This window comes from Strongylocentrotus purpuratus, unplaced genomic scaffold, assembly GCF_000002235.5.
Source record: "Strongylocentrotus purpuratus isolate Spur 01 unplaced genomic scaffold, Spur_5.0 spur5_scaffold_14, whole genome shotgun sequence".
Taxonomy (NCBI): domain Eukaryota; kingdom Metazoa; phylum Echinodermata; class Echinoidea; order Camarodonta; family Strongylocentrotidae; genus Strongylocentrotus; species Strongylocentrotus purpuratus.
In genome coordinates this window covers 35,513,306-35,527,423 of record NW_022145599.1, presented here as the reverse complement: position 1 = coordinate 35,527,423, position 14,118 = coordinate 35,513,306, and the positions used below count along the sequence as shown (strand labels likewise).

The 14,118-nt window shown below is 39.7% G+C and overlaps 1 protein-coding gene across 1 annotated transcript; it reads right to left on the bottom strand.

The window, feature by feature from the left end:
• Nucleotides 1–6,627: 6,627 nt before the first annotated feature.
• LOC115923674 lies at nt 6,628–10,879 on the bottom strand. The gene is made up of 3 exons (XM_030984836.1): nt 10,703–10,879; nt 7,849–8,215; nt 6,628–7,676 (listed from the first exon to the last, which is right to left on the bottom strand). The coding sequence occupies exons 1-3, from the start codon at nt 10,854–10,856 to the stop codon at nt 7,256–7,258; spliced, it is 942 nt and encodes a 313-aa protein (XP_030840696.1). The 5' UTR covers nt 10,857–10,879; the 3' UTR covers nt 6,628–7,255.
• Between the last annotated feature and the right edge of the window lie 3,239 nt (nt 10,880–14,118).

Here is a 14,118-nt window from a genome sequence, read left to right as displayed (position 1 = left end):
GATCATAGAAGTAGTGGCAATTTCATATTTTCTTAAACACAGTCAATACAACATATCAACCCCTTCTCCTATCTTCCTCTCTCTCTTTCTCTCTTTCTTGCTCTCCCTCATTCCTCCTCTCTCTTTCCCGTCAACACTTAAAGGTAATACAAAGTTTTGGGAAATTTTGAAAATTGGGTGGATAGTGATTCTTTACAATTTTGATATATTTGGATGCCCCTGCGGATTTTTTATAAGCACTAGAAAATTTAGTCCCTAAAACACTTCTGCTTTCGAGAAATATTGACTATAACAATTTCAAATAGCGCCTACGGCCGTACAATGGTAGCTGCGACCATGAAAATCTCACAATATGTAGTTGTGTTATAAAATTTCCAACGTGAATAGCTAAACGGTAGATTTTAGTGAAGAAGCATTGTTTTATAGCTTAATTAATATCTTGACCTTGAGAGGGAGCTAATCAACATAAAGTTTATTATTTACCATGTCATAACTTTAGACTCGATTTCAACTGCGACAACGATCACTGAATAGAGTAGGATCGCATATGCTTCCAATATGTTCTTTTGAACCAAATTCATGACCCCATACCAAAACTTTATAATACCTTTAACAACGGTATGCATGGTATTGGTAAGGGGAGTCTTCTCCCCGCCAAAATATCTTCGCTGTCTGTATAAATTTTAATGTAATTGATGGATATGGAATACTAATCATGGTAATTGATACTGCCATTATTACTTTTTGTATAAGATAAGAGGGTGCAGTTGATTATGCCTGCGGGAAATTCAACGCATTGTCTACCTAATTACTTAGATCAGCACGGCATCAAATTTATAAATTGGCATCCTAATATTAATAGAGAGAGGTGCAAAATAATAATTGGTATCATCAAGATCGTGATAAAACGTAAGCATCGAATATTTCTACACGTTATATCATATTGACATATGGATATGATAATTTTCAGATATCTTTCGGCATTTTGTTTCATCATTGATCGATCATTCTTTAGGACGACACTTTGTAAACCATCCCCTAAAATGCGCATATACATTGGATCTGAATTTATTATCTCTTATACGCAGTTCCTCGACAGGTGTAGGTTATATCTTTTGTTCTCATTTGATGGTTTGTGTTTTGCAATTTTTACTTCATTGTTGTTGTTGTCTTGTCTTGTTTTGTCCTGTCTTGTCTTGTCTTGTGTTTGTTTACCAACCTTGGCTATATTTGGGAAATCACTGTTGAAAAACCTGACTATGACCCAGGGGTCAAAGTCAATGCTGTAATACCGAAGAACTGACCGCTAGACCTTAACTCACATCTGCTTATCAAACATGTCATTGACCGTTCATGCATGCATAAAAATTACCCTACACTATGAACTCATAGAATTCTGGTCTGTAAATAAAAGGTTCTTACAGATATGACGCGGTGAATCGTCGCAAAAAGCAGCCGCGGATTTGTGTTTTGTAAGTGTAAATGAATGAACCAGCTTCATAGGCATGTTGTGCACACGAGGCGTCGTTTGTCTGACGTAGGACTGCGGCAGCGACTGGCGCGGCCTTTAAAGCACCATGTATGAGTGGTAACGTAAAACCAAGTGAATCCGAAATGAACAGTGCAAACATCACATGCATTTGCATCAATAGCCTTCACGGGCTTTATTAGCGTAGGTAATGACGCAAGAAAAATGACGTCACATGTGCAGTATGGGTAAATGTAACAGAGGTCCAACTTTGCCCCGAACTGTACACAACCCAAAACCTATATTTGAACCTCAAAGAGTGCAAATTAGAACCTTAGACGAAATATTTTTGTCATAGGAGGGTTGAACTCTCAAGAGGTGCGACATGAGCACCTACAGGGGCGTGGTGCTTCTGTCGTACCGTGTCGATGTATTGTGGTGTATAGTGGTTCATTCACTTGACTCTCACTCCCAGGGTAAATGGTTCGAATCCCAGCCTGGCACTAAACATGTCCTATTTGGCAAGTCATTTAATCACATGTGCCACTCTCGTCCAGGCGTTAAGAGGGAACACGAAAGAATGCAACATTTATTTTAGTTTGTTCACTATTGAGAGCGACTGTAAAATGGCGCTAGGTGGGAATGCTCCACATGGAGCGGAAAATGTGTGCGGGCAAGTCTGAACACGCTGACCGGGTAAATCATATATCTGTAAAGCGATTATAGAATCATGGTCGATGTATAAACCCAGAATATTATTATTACCGATTATCGGATGGTAAAAAAAAAGTATTTGGGTAACATCGCTAATCATTGAAGAAAAAAAACTCGGCTGTTCTGTGTACTTTTAATGCAAATTTAACGTTTGTAGACAATTACCTACCATCAATGTTAACCCAATTGAATCAGCAGGAAACGTGGTTTCACGTGCTTAACAAACTTTTGAACATTTACATGACTTGTTATGTCACCGGATAACATAAAAAAGGGATATGCGGAAAAGATTATATTGACCTTTCACAAAACGAAATTCAGATTTAAAGGACGTAAAATCATCTGGAAAACAAATGAATATCATTAATTATAGTATTTCATAATGAATGCGATTCTATCTTTGAAAGCAATGTGAACATTAAATTTTACAACTCAGTTGTTCACAACTGCGCTTCAAAAACAGCGATTCCCTTGATGATCGTGCTTTTGTTAGGCCTATATTTTATTGCTATGATTATATGAGCCAGGCCCCTTAATCCCAGATATTTTGTTGTTGACATTCGTAGTCTAAATTATAGTTACCCTTCTGAATATGCAATGCGCAAACTTGATTGATCATTCTGTATATTAGTATATGTCCCTACCATCGCTGGTCACGATTTTGCAATTTAAACCTCCTCTTGTTATACAATGCCCAGTAAAAAATACACTTTTTAATTCTACAAGCTTAAATCCATCATGTCTGTTATGTCTATTGTGTATGGCTAGTACAGGGATACATATGATACATTGGTGGATTACCATTAAACACAGGAAAGGAGGGACTAGGGATGAACTTTCTGTCCCGGCAACCCTTTCCTATTTATCATCTTTTATTGGCAGCTTTCAGGCAGAGAAACCGCCGAGTTGTGACCATGATTCGGAAACAGGTGACCTGTTACTTCCACTTTGATGTCATTTGGGTTTCACGCGGTGACGTGGAGCTAGAGTGTGTCCATACCAAATTCAATGATCGCCGTCCATACGTGTAAGATCTCTCGGAACGTTGAACATTCCATCGGGATACTTTTTATCGTATATACAGCTCCATCTTATACCATTGGAAATGTCCATACATCTCTACGTGCTGAGAAATCCAGAGTAATGTCCACCCTGTATTGATTAAGCCAGAACGAATCAACAGATCAGGGTATAACACAAACTGGTATAGACACACCCTAATCAATTGCCCTACCAGTAGTGACAACGTCTGTACATGTAGAGTAAACGCATGATCGAGTCTCAGTCTGGTTTAATGTTGGTTTTCCGACCCATTGTTTTCTAATATGTATCATGTTATTCTTTCTTCCTCTCCTTTTTTGTAAATCCATGCATTTTGGAGACATGCCATAAGAATGAGTCACGAGATATAAATTTCATTTTCCACTTACGCCTACGATAATACTGATTTTCCACAGTTTATCAATACATGGTATTTATATGGCACTGTATACAGATCGACCGTTGTAACTTTTAGTCTAATTGACAAAGTATTTTAAAGATACTATGTCCCTTTTGCAGCCAACATCAAATTTTGTAGAACTTTGCAGGAATGACGAATATGTCATGTGTGTCCTATCTGTAAAATTTAAACGTTAGCAGTGTACTAATATTCAAATTATGCAAGGATAACCGTTTACTTGATAGACTTCACTGTCAGACACTATTGAGTGACTAACTGGCTTTTTCTTCTTTCGTAGTATACATAAAATGAGCTGTAAATGGTATATAAGCATTTGTCTACATCAATAGAAACTAACTTATTGTAATGGCCAAAACTAAACTGATTGAATATTTGCGCATCATAAAACGTACGACCATTCGGTACAATCGTCTGAATATCAGACTATTACTTACTGGCTCTATAGCTCTTAAGTCGATTCGACAACTAATAGTCGTTACTGTCCCACTTAAAGACATTTTCAAGCCCTCCTTTTTCGGGAAGTTCTAAACTAGTATTATCTTTCAAATGCCGTTGGAATGACACCTTTTCATTTATTTGGCCTGCAATCGGGACATAGTACCTTTACCCGATGAATAAATCAATCAATTAATCGTTCAGACAATGTATTCAACCATGCGGGTAGTCAAGCCAACAAATTACTCAGCCACCACCATACCACCTTTTATGAAGAGGCACGTCAAGTAAAGTGCTTATTAATAACATGTTTTCTATCCACACTTGAAAATATGATACGAATAGAATTGTATGGGATTAACTATAAAGCATGCTTTCATTTCAGCTAAATCATGGAAGGCAATTTCTGGGAACCGTATACCACTAAATGAATGGGATTTTTTTTAAGGGGGGGGGGGGTCTGTTTGCTCGGTTTCATTTTTTAAATTAAAAACAGCATTGCAAAGGGGGTGCTTATGCTGTATTATTAAGAAAAGTACAAATAAATGTTTTGGTTCGGAAACACTTTTTTGGCAAAGAGTTATGTCATCATATATAGTCACAGACCATATTGTGCGTGGTGGTAGGCAGTGCCGATCACCGCACCGACATCCTTCCCGAGTACCGTCATCAGGCCATGACCGTCATCAAGCCATGACCGTCATCATACACAATGGGTCTAGGTCGTCAATCGCTAAACCAAATATTCTCGCTCCCAAATGACTTCGAAACTTCGAAATTACTCTAATGGCAAATATCAATTCAAATTTACATGACTTTCATATTCACGATTTCTGAAATATATTCATAATCATCATTATCCTCATCACCCTCATCACCATAGACATGATCATCATCATATTCTTTATCAACATCCGCATCGTCATCATCATCATCATTTTCTTCATCATAATTATCATTTTCTTCATCAGTAGCATTATTATTGTCAACATGGGTGTATATGGGAGACGACCGTATATAAGACAAGAATAAATTGAATTCTCGCTCATACGGCTTCATCAGAAATTGATGAATTTATTCAATTTATTCAATCAACAGCATCATAGAAATCCAGTGCGCCAAATGCAAAGCCGCAGCGTTAAAAAGCAACGAGCTTAGTAAATTTTAAGCACGAAACGCAAAAGTGCAAAAAAAAGAAGAAGAGAGTGGGAGAGAGAGAGAGTTAATGAGAGACAGAGAGGATACAGGCGCGTAGCCAGGGGGTGGTGGGGGCGGTCGCCCCCCATAATTTTTTTAAAAGACGCCGAGAGAGAGAAAGTGAAAAGGAAGAGGACGTATAGGAAGAAAAAGGATTAAGAGTCGAGAACGGTACAACGAATCGTCTTCTTTCTCTAATAATTTAATGAAACGTCAAAGCTTCCACGCTTCGCGCGGGAAGGGGGGGGGGGGGGGAACTGAATTCAGACAAGGATTAAGAGTCGAGAATGGTACAACGAATCGTCTTCTTTTTTAAATAATTTAATAAAACGTCAGAGCGGGAAGGGGAAGGGGGAACTGAATTCATAACAAGGATTAAGAGTCGAGAATGGAACAATTAATCGTCTTCTTTCTCTAATAATTTAAGGAAACATCAAAGCTTCCGCGCTTCGCGCGGGAGGGGGAGGGGGAACTGAATTCATAACAAGGATTAAGAGTCGAGAATAGTACAATTAATCGTCTTCTTTCTCTGATAATTTAATGAAACATCAAAGCTTCCGCGCTTCGCGCGGTAAGGGGGGGGGGGGACTGAATTGAGACAATGATTAAGGGTCGATAATGGTACAACGAATCGTCTTCTTTCTTTAATCATTTAATTCAACGTCAGAGCTTCCGCGCTTCGCGTGGAAAGGGGGGAAACTCCCCCTCCCTGCCTCCACCCCCTAAGAGGTGCTCACTACCGCCACCCCTAAATTAAAATCCTGCCTATATGCTTGAGAAGATAATAATCCAGGTAGCAAGCCCATGGACCCACATGGGTCCCATATTCTCTAAAATGTTATCTTTATTGAGGGTGACTTAAAAAATTTAATAACTTGTAAGGGAGGGGGTGCAACCTGCCACACGCCTCTACCTCTTTGTTGCTTTGATCCATTGCCGAAAATATTTTGGCACATATCATCCCCCCAACCGAGGATACAAATCGACACCCTTGATTGTCAACTTGACAGTGATTATTACTTTTAATCAGAGTGATTGGGACAAAAAGCTGTCTAAATGTTTCCTGCCTTTTTTTTTGTCTGTATGTTTCTTTCTTTCCTTGTTGTTGATGTTCGCCCTCATCGCCCTCGTATGCGTAGGAATGTATTGATTTGATGAATATGAGTCTGTCATACTTATAATTAATATTCATTGTTCATGTCATCATCGGCTAAAGAGGGCGGTATGTATTTTTTAAAAACAGTATGCGTTTGAGTAGTGCTGTGCAGTAACAAGTACAATCACTTTTTTGTTTCTGCTGATGAGGAATGCAAGCTTTCTAGGAATAAAGACACAAAACAATCATATTGTGTACGAGTTAGTAGTCTGGATTTTTAATTTACTGTAGATATTCAAGGAGTATAAATATATCTTCAACTTTATAAATATGTCCTTCTATTTATCAAACAGTGGAAGACAGATTTTAGTTACACGTCATGTGATATGATCTGACGAGAATTTATTATAAGCGCTCTTAGTATTCAGCATATTTACAACGAATATCATTCAGCGCATGTAATAATGCGCGGCGTTTAAATCATACATGCCATGTCAGTTTAAATACATCGCTCTTCGTATTTTCTCCAATATAGTCATTCAGCTCTTTGAAAAGAGCGTCATATAAAATTTTAGAAAGATAACTAATACCACCAAAATGAAAAGGATGAATATCTTACAATATCGTGTATACACGCATTTTTCAGGAAACATGAAATGCATTATAATATCTTATTTTAAACATTTTATTCAGTTCCTAACTAAACACGATCTTTGCAATCGCAACAACTTTCGAGAAATTAAACTTACAATGTCAATAGACTTGCGCGTCACCTACTGAAATGTGCGGACATGGCAATGACATATTACGTAATCTGAACATGATTTCTATGGGATGTAGAATGGATTTACTGGAAATAGTTGCGATCATGTTAAAAATGTTTTCATATGCCTTGTCGTTGGCTCTCCCGTACAGAACGCACGACAAGGAGGACTACCTTTAGCAAAAACGCGACAACACCCACTGACAACAAAATGGCGGCAAGTATAAAATTCGCATCAACGCTGAAATCGAAATCATCCTGTCTCTTGTCGAGGATGGCCGACACCGCCCAGATGACCACGGGGAAGGACATGACGTTGTACCGGAGATAGCGGTCCCACAGGAAGAGATCGATGAAGGCGTACACGATGATGAGGAGCAGGACGATGACCAGTGCGATGGTGGAACCCGTGTCGATACTCAGGCCGAAGTCGTAGATGAACACCATAGCGATGTTGATGTGCGTGGCCAGCGCGGTCCAGGTACCGAAGATGGCGAGGCCGTTGAGCACCAAGATGCGGTATATCCAGAGGTCGACACGGCTGATGTAGGACAGAAGAAATCAGAATATTAAAATCGATGTTACTGGTTGATAGCAACATTTTAAACTTCGCTTTCAAAAATTTCATAATAAGTTATTCTATTTTGACTCCAATCCAATTTTATCAACAATTCAAACGTTAAATTCATACGAGATATATGAAATATTATCACCTTGTAAAATGCTTTCTGTTGTGGACGAGACAGCGAGTAAGGAACGCAATGCATGACCACACGGACACTGGGATGATGGCGATCACGATGAGAGACCCCCAGATGATCAGATTCGTCCAGACGAAATACCAGGCGATGATGGCGAGCAGGCTGACCGTGTACCCGACGACGAAATGGACGCTGATGACCGGTGGGTTGAGGTAGACGGGACCGTGCTCGTTCCGTCGACAGAGGTTGACGAGGGCGTAGATGAGCCAGAGCATCTGCCACATAAAGATGAGGATCCAGATGGAGAAGGCCCAGCCGGCGGGGGTGATCTCGGTCGGGTGAATGCCAGAGGCGTTCCCGACAGATGTCGGCAACCAGCCTGCGAGGGAAAGAAAAGAAAGACAATGTTAGGGATCCAAGCGACTATCAGCATAATAAATATTTTCGATATACTCCTAATTCCTTTATAGTTTCTTTACTTTACACTACTTAATCAACCCGATTTGGACCGAACGTTGTTTTGCTTCTACACTTAAGTTTAAATCGACCTTTTTTCATATCACACATAAGTCTGAAGGTTTTGTTTAAATGTATACCTTACGCAGTTTACGATTAACGAATGTTCAGGAATATCGTTTTGTTTTTTTAGTGATTCCATATCTAGGTCCTTTAATCGAACCCTCACCGCGTCCTCATTTGTTCCCTTTTAATATGATCAAGGCTCAAATTAATTTTTTGTCCACGGGGGCTCTTCCAAAAAAAAAAGAGCCCCCGTGAGCCCTCTCACGGGGGCTCTTTTAGTACCGACGGGGGCTCTTTTTTTAATACAAATTTGCATTGAATTGGTACCCATGAAACTCCTAAAATCCTTGGTATTTTATCATTATCATTTATTTAAGTCGGCATTTTCCCTCTTAGAAATTTACTTGTTACATAGATCTAGCTGTTATTGACTTTTATCTCCGTAATGACATTCTCTCCATTTCTTCCCGCTCTGCACATAATGTCCTCCTCATTATTCGGAGCAACCTTATTTACATTCTTTCTTTACTTTTAGTTTTTACCATATCCTTCCAAAACACAGGGGCGGATCTAGCTTTTGCTAAGGGTGGGGGGGGGGGGGGTAACCCAAATACGATGTGGAGCATCGTCCACGAGCCGCGTAGCGGCGAGGCAATTTTTGTTGTTGCTATTTTGAACCCCCGTAAGTGATGTTTTCCTGGCATCTACTAACATGCGGAGCATTGTCGACGAGCCGCGAAGCGGCGAGGCGATTTTTTGGCGCTATTTTGAACCCGGCCCCCCACTCAATGTTATTTAGGGTACGCATATGCTCGTTCCCTCTTTTTGAAAGCACCCCCTATCTGAGGACTGCCAATATTTCCGAACCCCCCTTTCGCGGGCTTTTCCTGCCTTGGAGACCCCCCCCCCTAAATCAGAAAAAATGCTCAATGTACCCCCCTAAATTCGGAATAATTTCTCAGGAGTCCAAAGAGATGAGAGAAAAAAGAAAAAAAAAACACCCCCTTTTTAAAGAAATCTCCGGGTGAAAAGTCAAATACACCCCCTTTTTTACAATTCTCGGGCCGGACTTTGTCGCACGAAAACTACCCCTTTACCGGACATTTTGGCAACACGCATGCGATCATTCCGACCTCTGAGTGGGGGGGGGGGGGGGGAGGGGGGCCGGGATTTTGAACCCCCGTTCGCGATGTTTTTTCTGGCATCTACTGACATCTACTAATACTGTGTAGGTCTGGACACAATGACACATGATAGCATTTTTCTATGCACATCACATTTTCACTTGGCAGCCCAAGGGGGGGGGGGGGTGGTTAAACCCCCTAAACCGCCTAGATCCGCCCCTGCAACATATTTGGTGATCTTCTTCTCAATATTGATTTACTGGTCGAGTTACATTATTTGCTGATCTTTTAGAATAACCAGAATTCAGAGGATTCACACTTTTCACAACGAAAAACTTCTCCATGTTTTAGTCCTTGCGCGATCGTCTCCAGCTCCAGCAGATATTGGGCGTCAGCGTGCACAAAGGTACTAACGGCGCAGTATAGCCACTGCTGACGGTCGCACTACAGCTGCACTGCGAGCTCTGTTGTTTGTTTCGGTAATACTCATAGAGATGGGAGAGAAAGCGCCATCTAATTAGTTCCATTTAATTGGTTTGAAAATTGATACTCAATATTGTGTTAAAGTTATATCAGAAAAGATAATCTTTATTTTATAATTCCACGGGGGCGATTTTTAATTTTGCAATCGCCCCCGTGAACCATCTGACGGGGGCGATTGTGGAGCTCACGGGGGCGAATCGCCCACCGCCCCCGTGTATTTTGAGCGTTGAATATGATATTCTTTTTAATACTTGACTTTAACTAAAGGCTTAATTATGTTGGGAATATCTAGGCCAATTCTTTTTTAAACGACCATCCCTAATCACAATCATAGTGCTTTATTCAGGAACAACGCCTCCTTTAATTGTATTTTAGTTCTGTTGCTCGCAATCATATAGAGGGGAATGCTGCTCTGAATTCATCGAATCAAATTAAACCGAAATGATTAGACAGGTTCACTAACATTATTTGAATTTATGGATGTTTCTTTCCTGGGACCTAGTGACGAGTTATTCAATAAACCTTTTGTTAACTACATTACTTGTAATCCAGTTGGCATAAATTACTTGTTGATATGTTTGACAAACCTCGGGCAAGCTTCAGGTTTTCATGAATAACCTTCGTTTAAAAAGTATGCATAACATTTGAATATGTTCGTTAACCGGTCTATTGATTTAAACTGAACTGGATTAAATCATCAAGGCTACAAACTAGCAGTAAGTTCAGACTTCACCTACCCCATCGTTCAGAGGTTGGGATGACTAGAGACCCGCAGTAGATGATGACCATTAATACGGTAAGGCCCATGAGGAGTTTGTCGTGTTCATCTTTCCCTTTGTAGCTCGGTGGGGACCCCTCTTCCAACGCCATGTCATTCTTTTTGGAAGGCATATTGCATGGAAGTCAGTCTGATTATACAACGGTGCTGGAATACTCTTGCGATGATGAAGACGATGTTGATGACTATGTCGACGATGACGAAAATATCAGACGGTGTGATCACGGTCTGAAGGGGAATAAATCGCAAGGCCAGGGGTGTCTTCAATTGTTTATCACTAGCACAGAAACTTTTCCTGAATATTGCATAGAGGGTTAAACAGAAATGATGTAATTTACTAGTCTTTGTACAATGGTTTTGCTGACAAATTTATTTATCCTCTCAATGTGAGGAAAAACATCAACGTTGGATGTCATCCAACGTTGATGATGTTTCCATTTTACTTGACTTCTAAGAAACATTACAATGCGTATAGTTGAATAATGGGGGACCTACGGCTTTAAGTCATATATGAAGGACTTGCTAAATATTGAGAATCATTGCATTAATCGAAGGACACTGGTGCATGGGTCTCGAACCTAGGACCTTCTGGTGGACAAGCCCACAATCTTACCGACTTTAAAATTGAAATCTTTCAGGCTTAGTTTGTGTACAAAATAAGAAATAACTTTGGTATAAATCTCACAAAGATATTAAGTGACAAAGTGTATTAAAAAAAGTTTTACAATCCGAGGGTAAATTGTCAAAAGTTAGTAGCGTTTGGGACACATCGCATGATGGCATATCACAATCTATGCTTCCATAAAAATCATGTAAATAGTACAGTTTTTTCTTTACAACAAGCTTAATGTAGACTAGGCCCACCGACTCAAATCGAATGTAATCTGTGAAGAAATAATAAAAAGCTACATTTTCCTTAATGTGGGCCTCTACAATGAATAATCATAATGGCAAGATACGTGAGCTAGATATACCGTCAACGTCTCGCATTAACCTTATTTGATACACCTGATTAATTATATAATCTGTTGACTCAATTTGCTATTGGAGGCCCCCAGTCTTGACGGATGTGAGTATTGCAGCATTCTTATAGGAGAATCAGTAAATTTGTGTATAATCTATCGTGCATCGCCAAATGTAAATTTTATTTTTTAGATGCATGTGCGTTATTTTCTGAAGAATTATAGCATCGATCCTAAGCCTATTGATAATCCAGGCATGAAATATATATCGAGTGCCTGAATTAAATTGTGGAGCGCCAGGAGTGTCAAGTTTGACAGACATGAGCATTATTAAGTATAAGACCCCCCCCCCCTTTTTTTTTTCCCTCTCTCTCTCTCTCTCTCTCTCTCTCTCTCTCTCTGGGCCCGCCACTGCATATTCAATGTTCAATCGCCGCAGTGGACGCGCCTGACCCCCAATGACCCCGGAACAATGAACTTGACCCGACATCCAGCGGTGAGTACTATGTACATAACCATGGCAATGCGTTTGGATATTGGTAGCTTTAGTAGCCTACAATATAGGCCCAAAACGACTGACGTGTTTATGGACCTGATATAGATCTATAAGTATAAAGTAGCAACCAGAAGGGATGGGTACAGATTACTCGGGTTACTTTTCTAATGTTTGGAATTTTGAAATAAGTAGGCACAACAAGTACACTTGAATAAGAGCGACTTAAAGTCAAATGTATGTTGTCCTATATGTTAATGACTTCTTATACGATTCTAGTATTTTTCTGACAATAAATTGAAAGCTATCCCTACTAGAAGTGGCCATCACAGCAGACCAGCTTCACAACATATGACAGTAATCCGTTTTCCAGATTCCATTATTCTTAGTTATGCATGGGACGAACGAGAATACAAGAGAGAGAGAGAGAGAGAGAGTGGGAGAGGTCGAGGGAGAGAGAGGGAGAGAGACAGAGAGACAGAGAGAGACAGAGACAGAGACGGACAGAGAGAGAGAGAGAGAGAGAGAGGGGGGGGAGGGGGAGGGGGGCAGAAATGGCCCGGGCAGGGCGATCAAGATCTCCGTGTCTACGAGTAGATGAATCTCCTTTCCCAACTATTCGCTATTTACCTATCGAATTCAAAGCAAATTGTTCAATATGAAAGGTCAAATATATTACAATTCACAATATGATTCTACATCTCATGAACACTGAAATTATACTGGATGGTATTAAACAGGTATATGATAAACACGTTGCCACGATCATAGGCTCATAGATAATAACACAAATAATGAAAACTTACCACGATATCAGGACATCGTCCTGGACTTGGCAAAGTTTGCCTTAGATATGAAGTGACTTTAGACTATGCACTCTCTAGCTAGGAGATCTTTTATATAAGCAATGCAGGATACCTTGGGCTAATACTGCAGTTGTATATGGAGCTTCGTGTGAATAGAAAGTGTTGTCCTCCTCTGGCTCAGCTGTAGTCTTTTGTGATGTCAAATTGTCATTGTTCCCGGGGTCTCCTTCGATCGAACAAACCTGTTGAATAACTTGCATAAGCAGAGATGTATTTATATACTGTACTGTACTAACGCATCAGTGCCTCCGTGATACATATATAGTCGCTCTTCAAGAGATATTGTGATAAAAACATGAAATTAATGTATCATATCAATATGGTATAAATTATCGACTAATTAAATCAATAGTAAAGAGAAGAAAAAGAAGAAGAAGAAAAAGAAAGAAGAAGAAGAATAAGAAGAAGAAGAAGAAGAAGAAGAAGAAGAAGAAGAAGAAGAAGAAGAAGAAGAAGAAGAAGAAGAAGAAGAAGAAGAAAAAAAGAAAAAGAAAAAAGTATTAGCAGCAGTAGTGGTAGAGGTAGTAGTTGTAGTTACTTTTGTTACCGTGTGTTGTTGATATTATTGCTGCTGTTATTGTTTTATATATTCACCTCAGTATCTATGAAAGTCATCGATGGTGTAAACTGATGAATTGAAAAAGTTTTGTCTGGGCACAAGACTTCAAAATAAACAAAGTTTCCAGCACCATAAACTTGGCACGGCTGCAGTTCACCGCTTGCATACAATAATCATGGTTGCATAACGTAAAATATGACCTCCTGATTTGTTTGTATTCAAAAGATAGCAAATACTTAGCGTTATTATAGCCGTCTCTCTCTCTCTCTCTCTTTATCTCTCTCTCTCCCTTTTCTTCTTCTCTTTCTTTCTCTCTTTCTCTCCCTCTCTCTCCATCTCTCCCCTCTGTCTCTCTCTCTCTCTCTTCCTCTCTTCCTCTCTCTCGCACTCTTTCTCCTTCTCTTTCATCTGCATGCAAATAATATGATAAAATGGAAAAATAAAATAAAAATGAAGCCGTAAAGGAAAGTTAAATTCACAAATAACTTTTACTGA

Coding starts and splice junctions, on each gene's coding strand:
- LOC115923674 (XM_030984836.1), bottom strand. CDS start 10,856: ATGCCTTCCAAAAAGAATGACATGGCGTTGGAAGAGGGGTCCCCACCG. Junction 8,216..10,702: donor CCCAACCTCTGAACGATGGG/GTAGGTGAAGTC, acceptor TTTCCCTCGCAG/GCTGGTTGCCGACATCTGTC. Junction 7,677..7,848: donor AACAGAAAGCATTTTACAAG/GTGATAATATTT, acceptor GTCCTACATCAG/CCGTGTCGACCTCTGGATAT.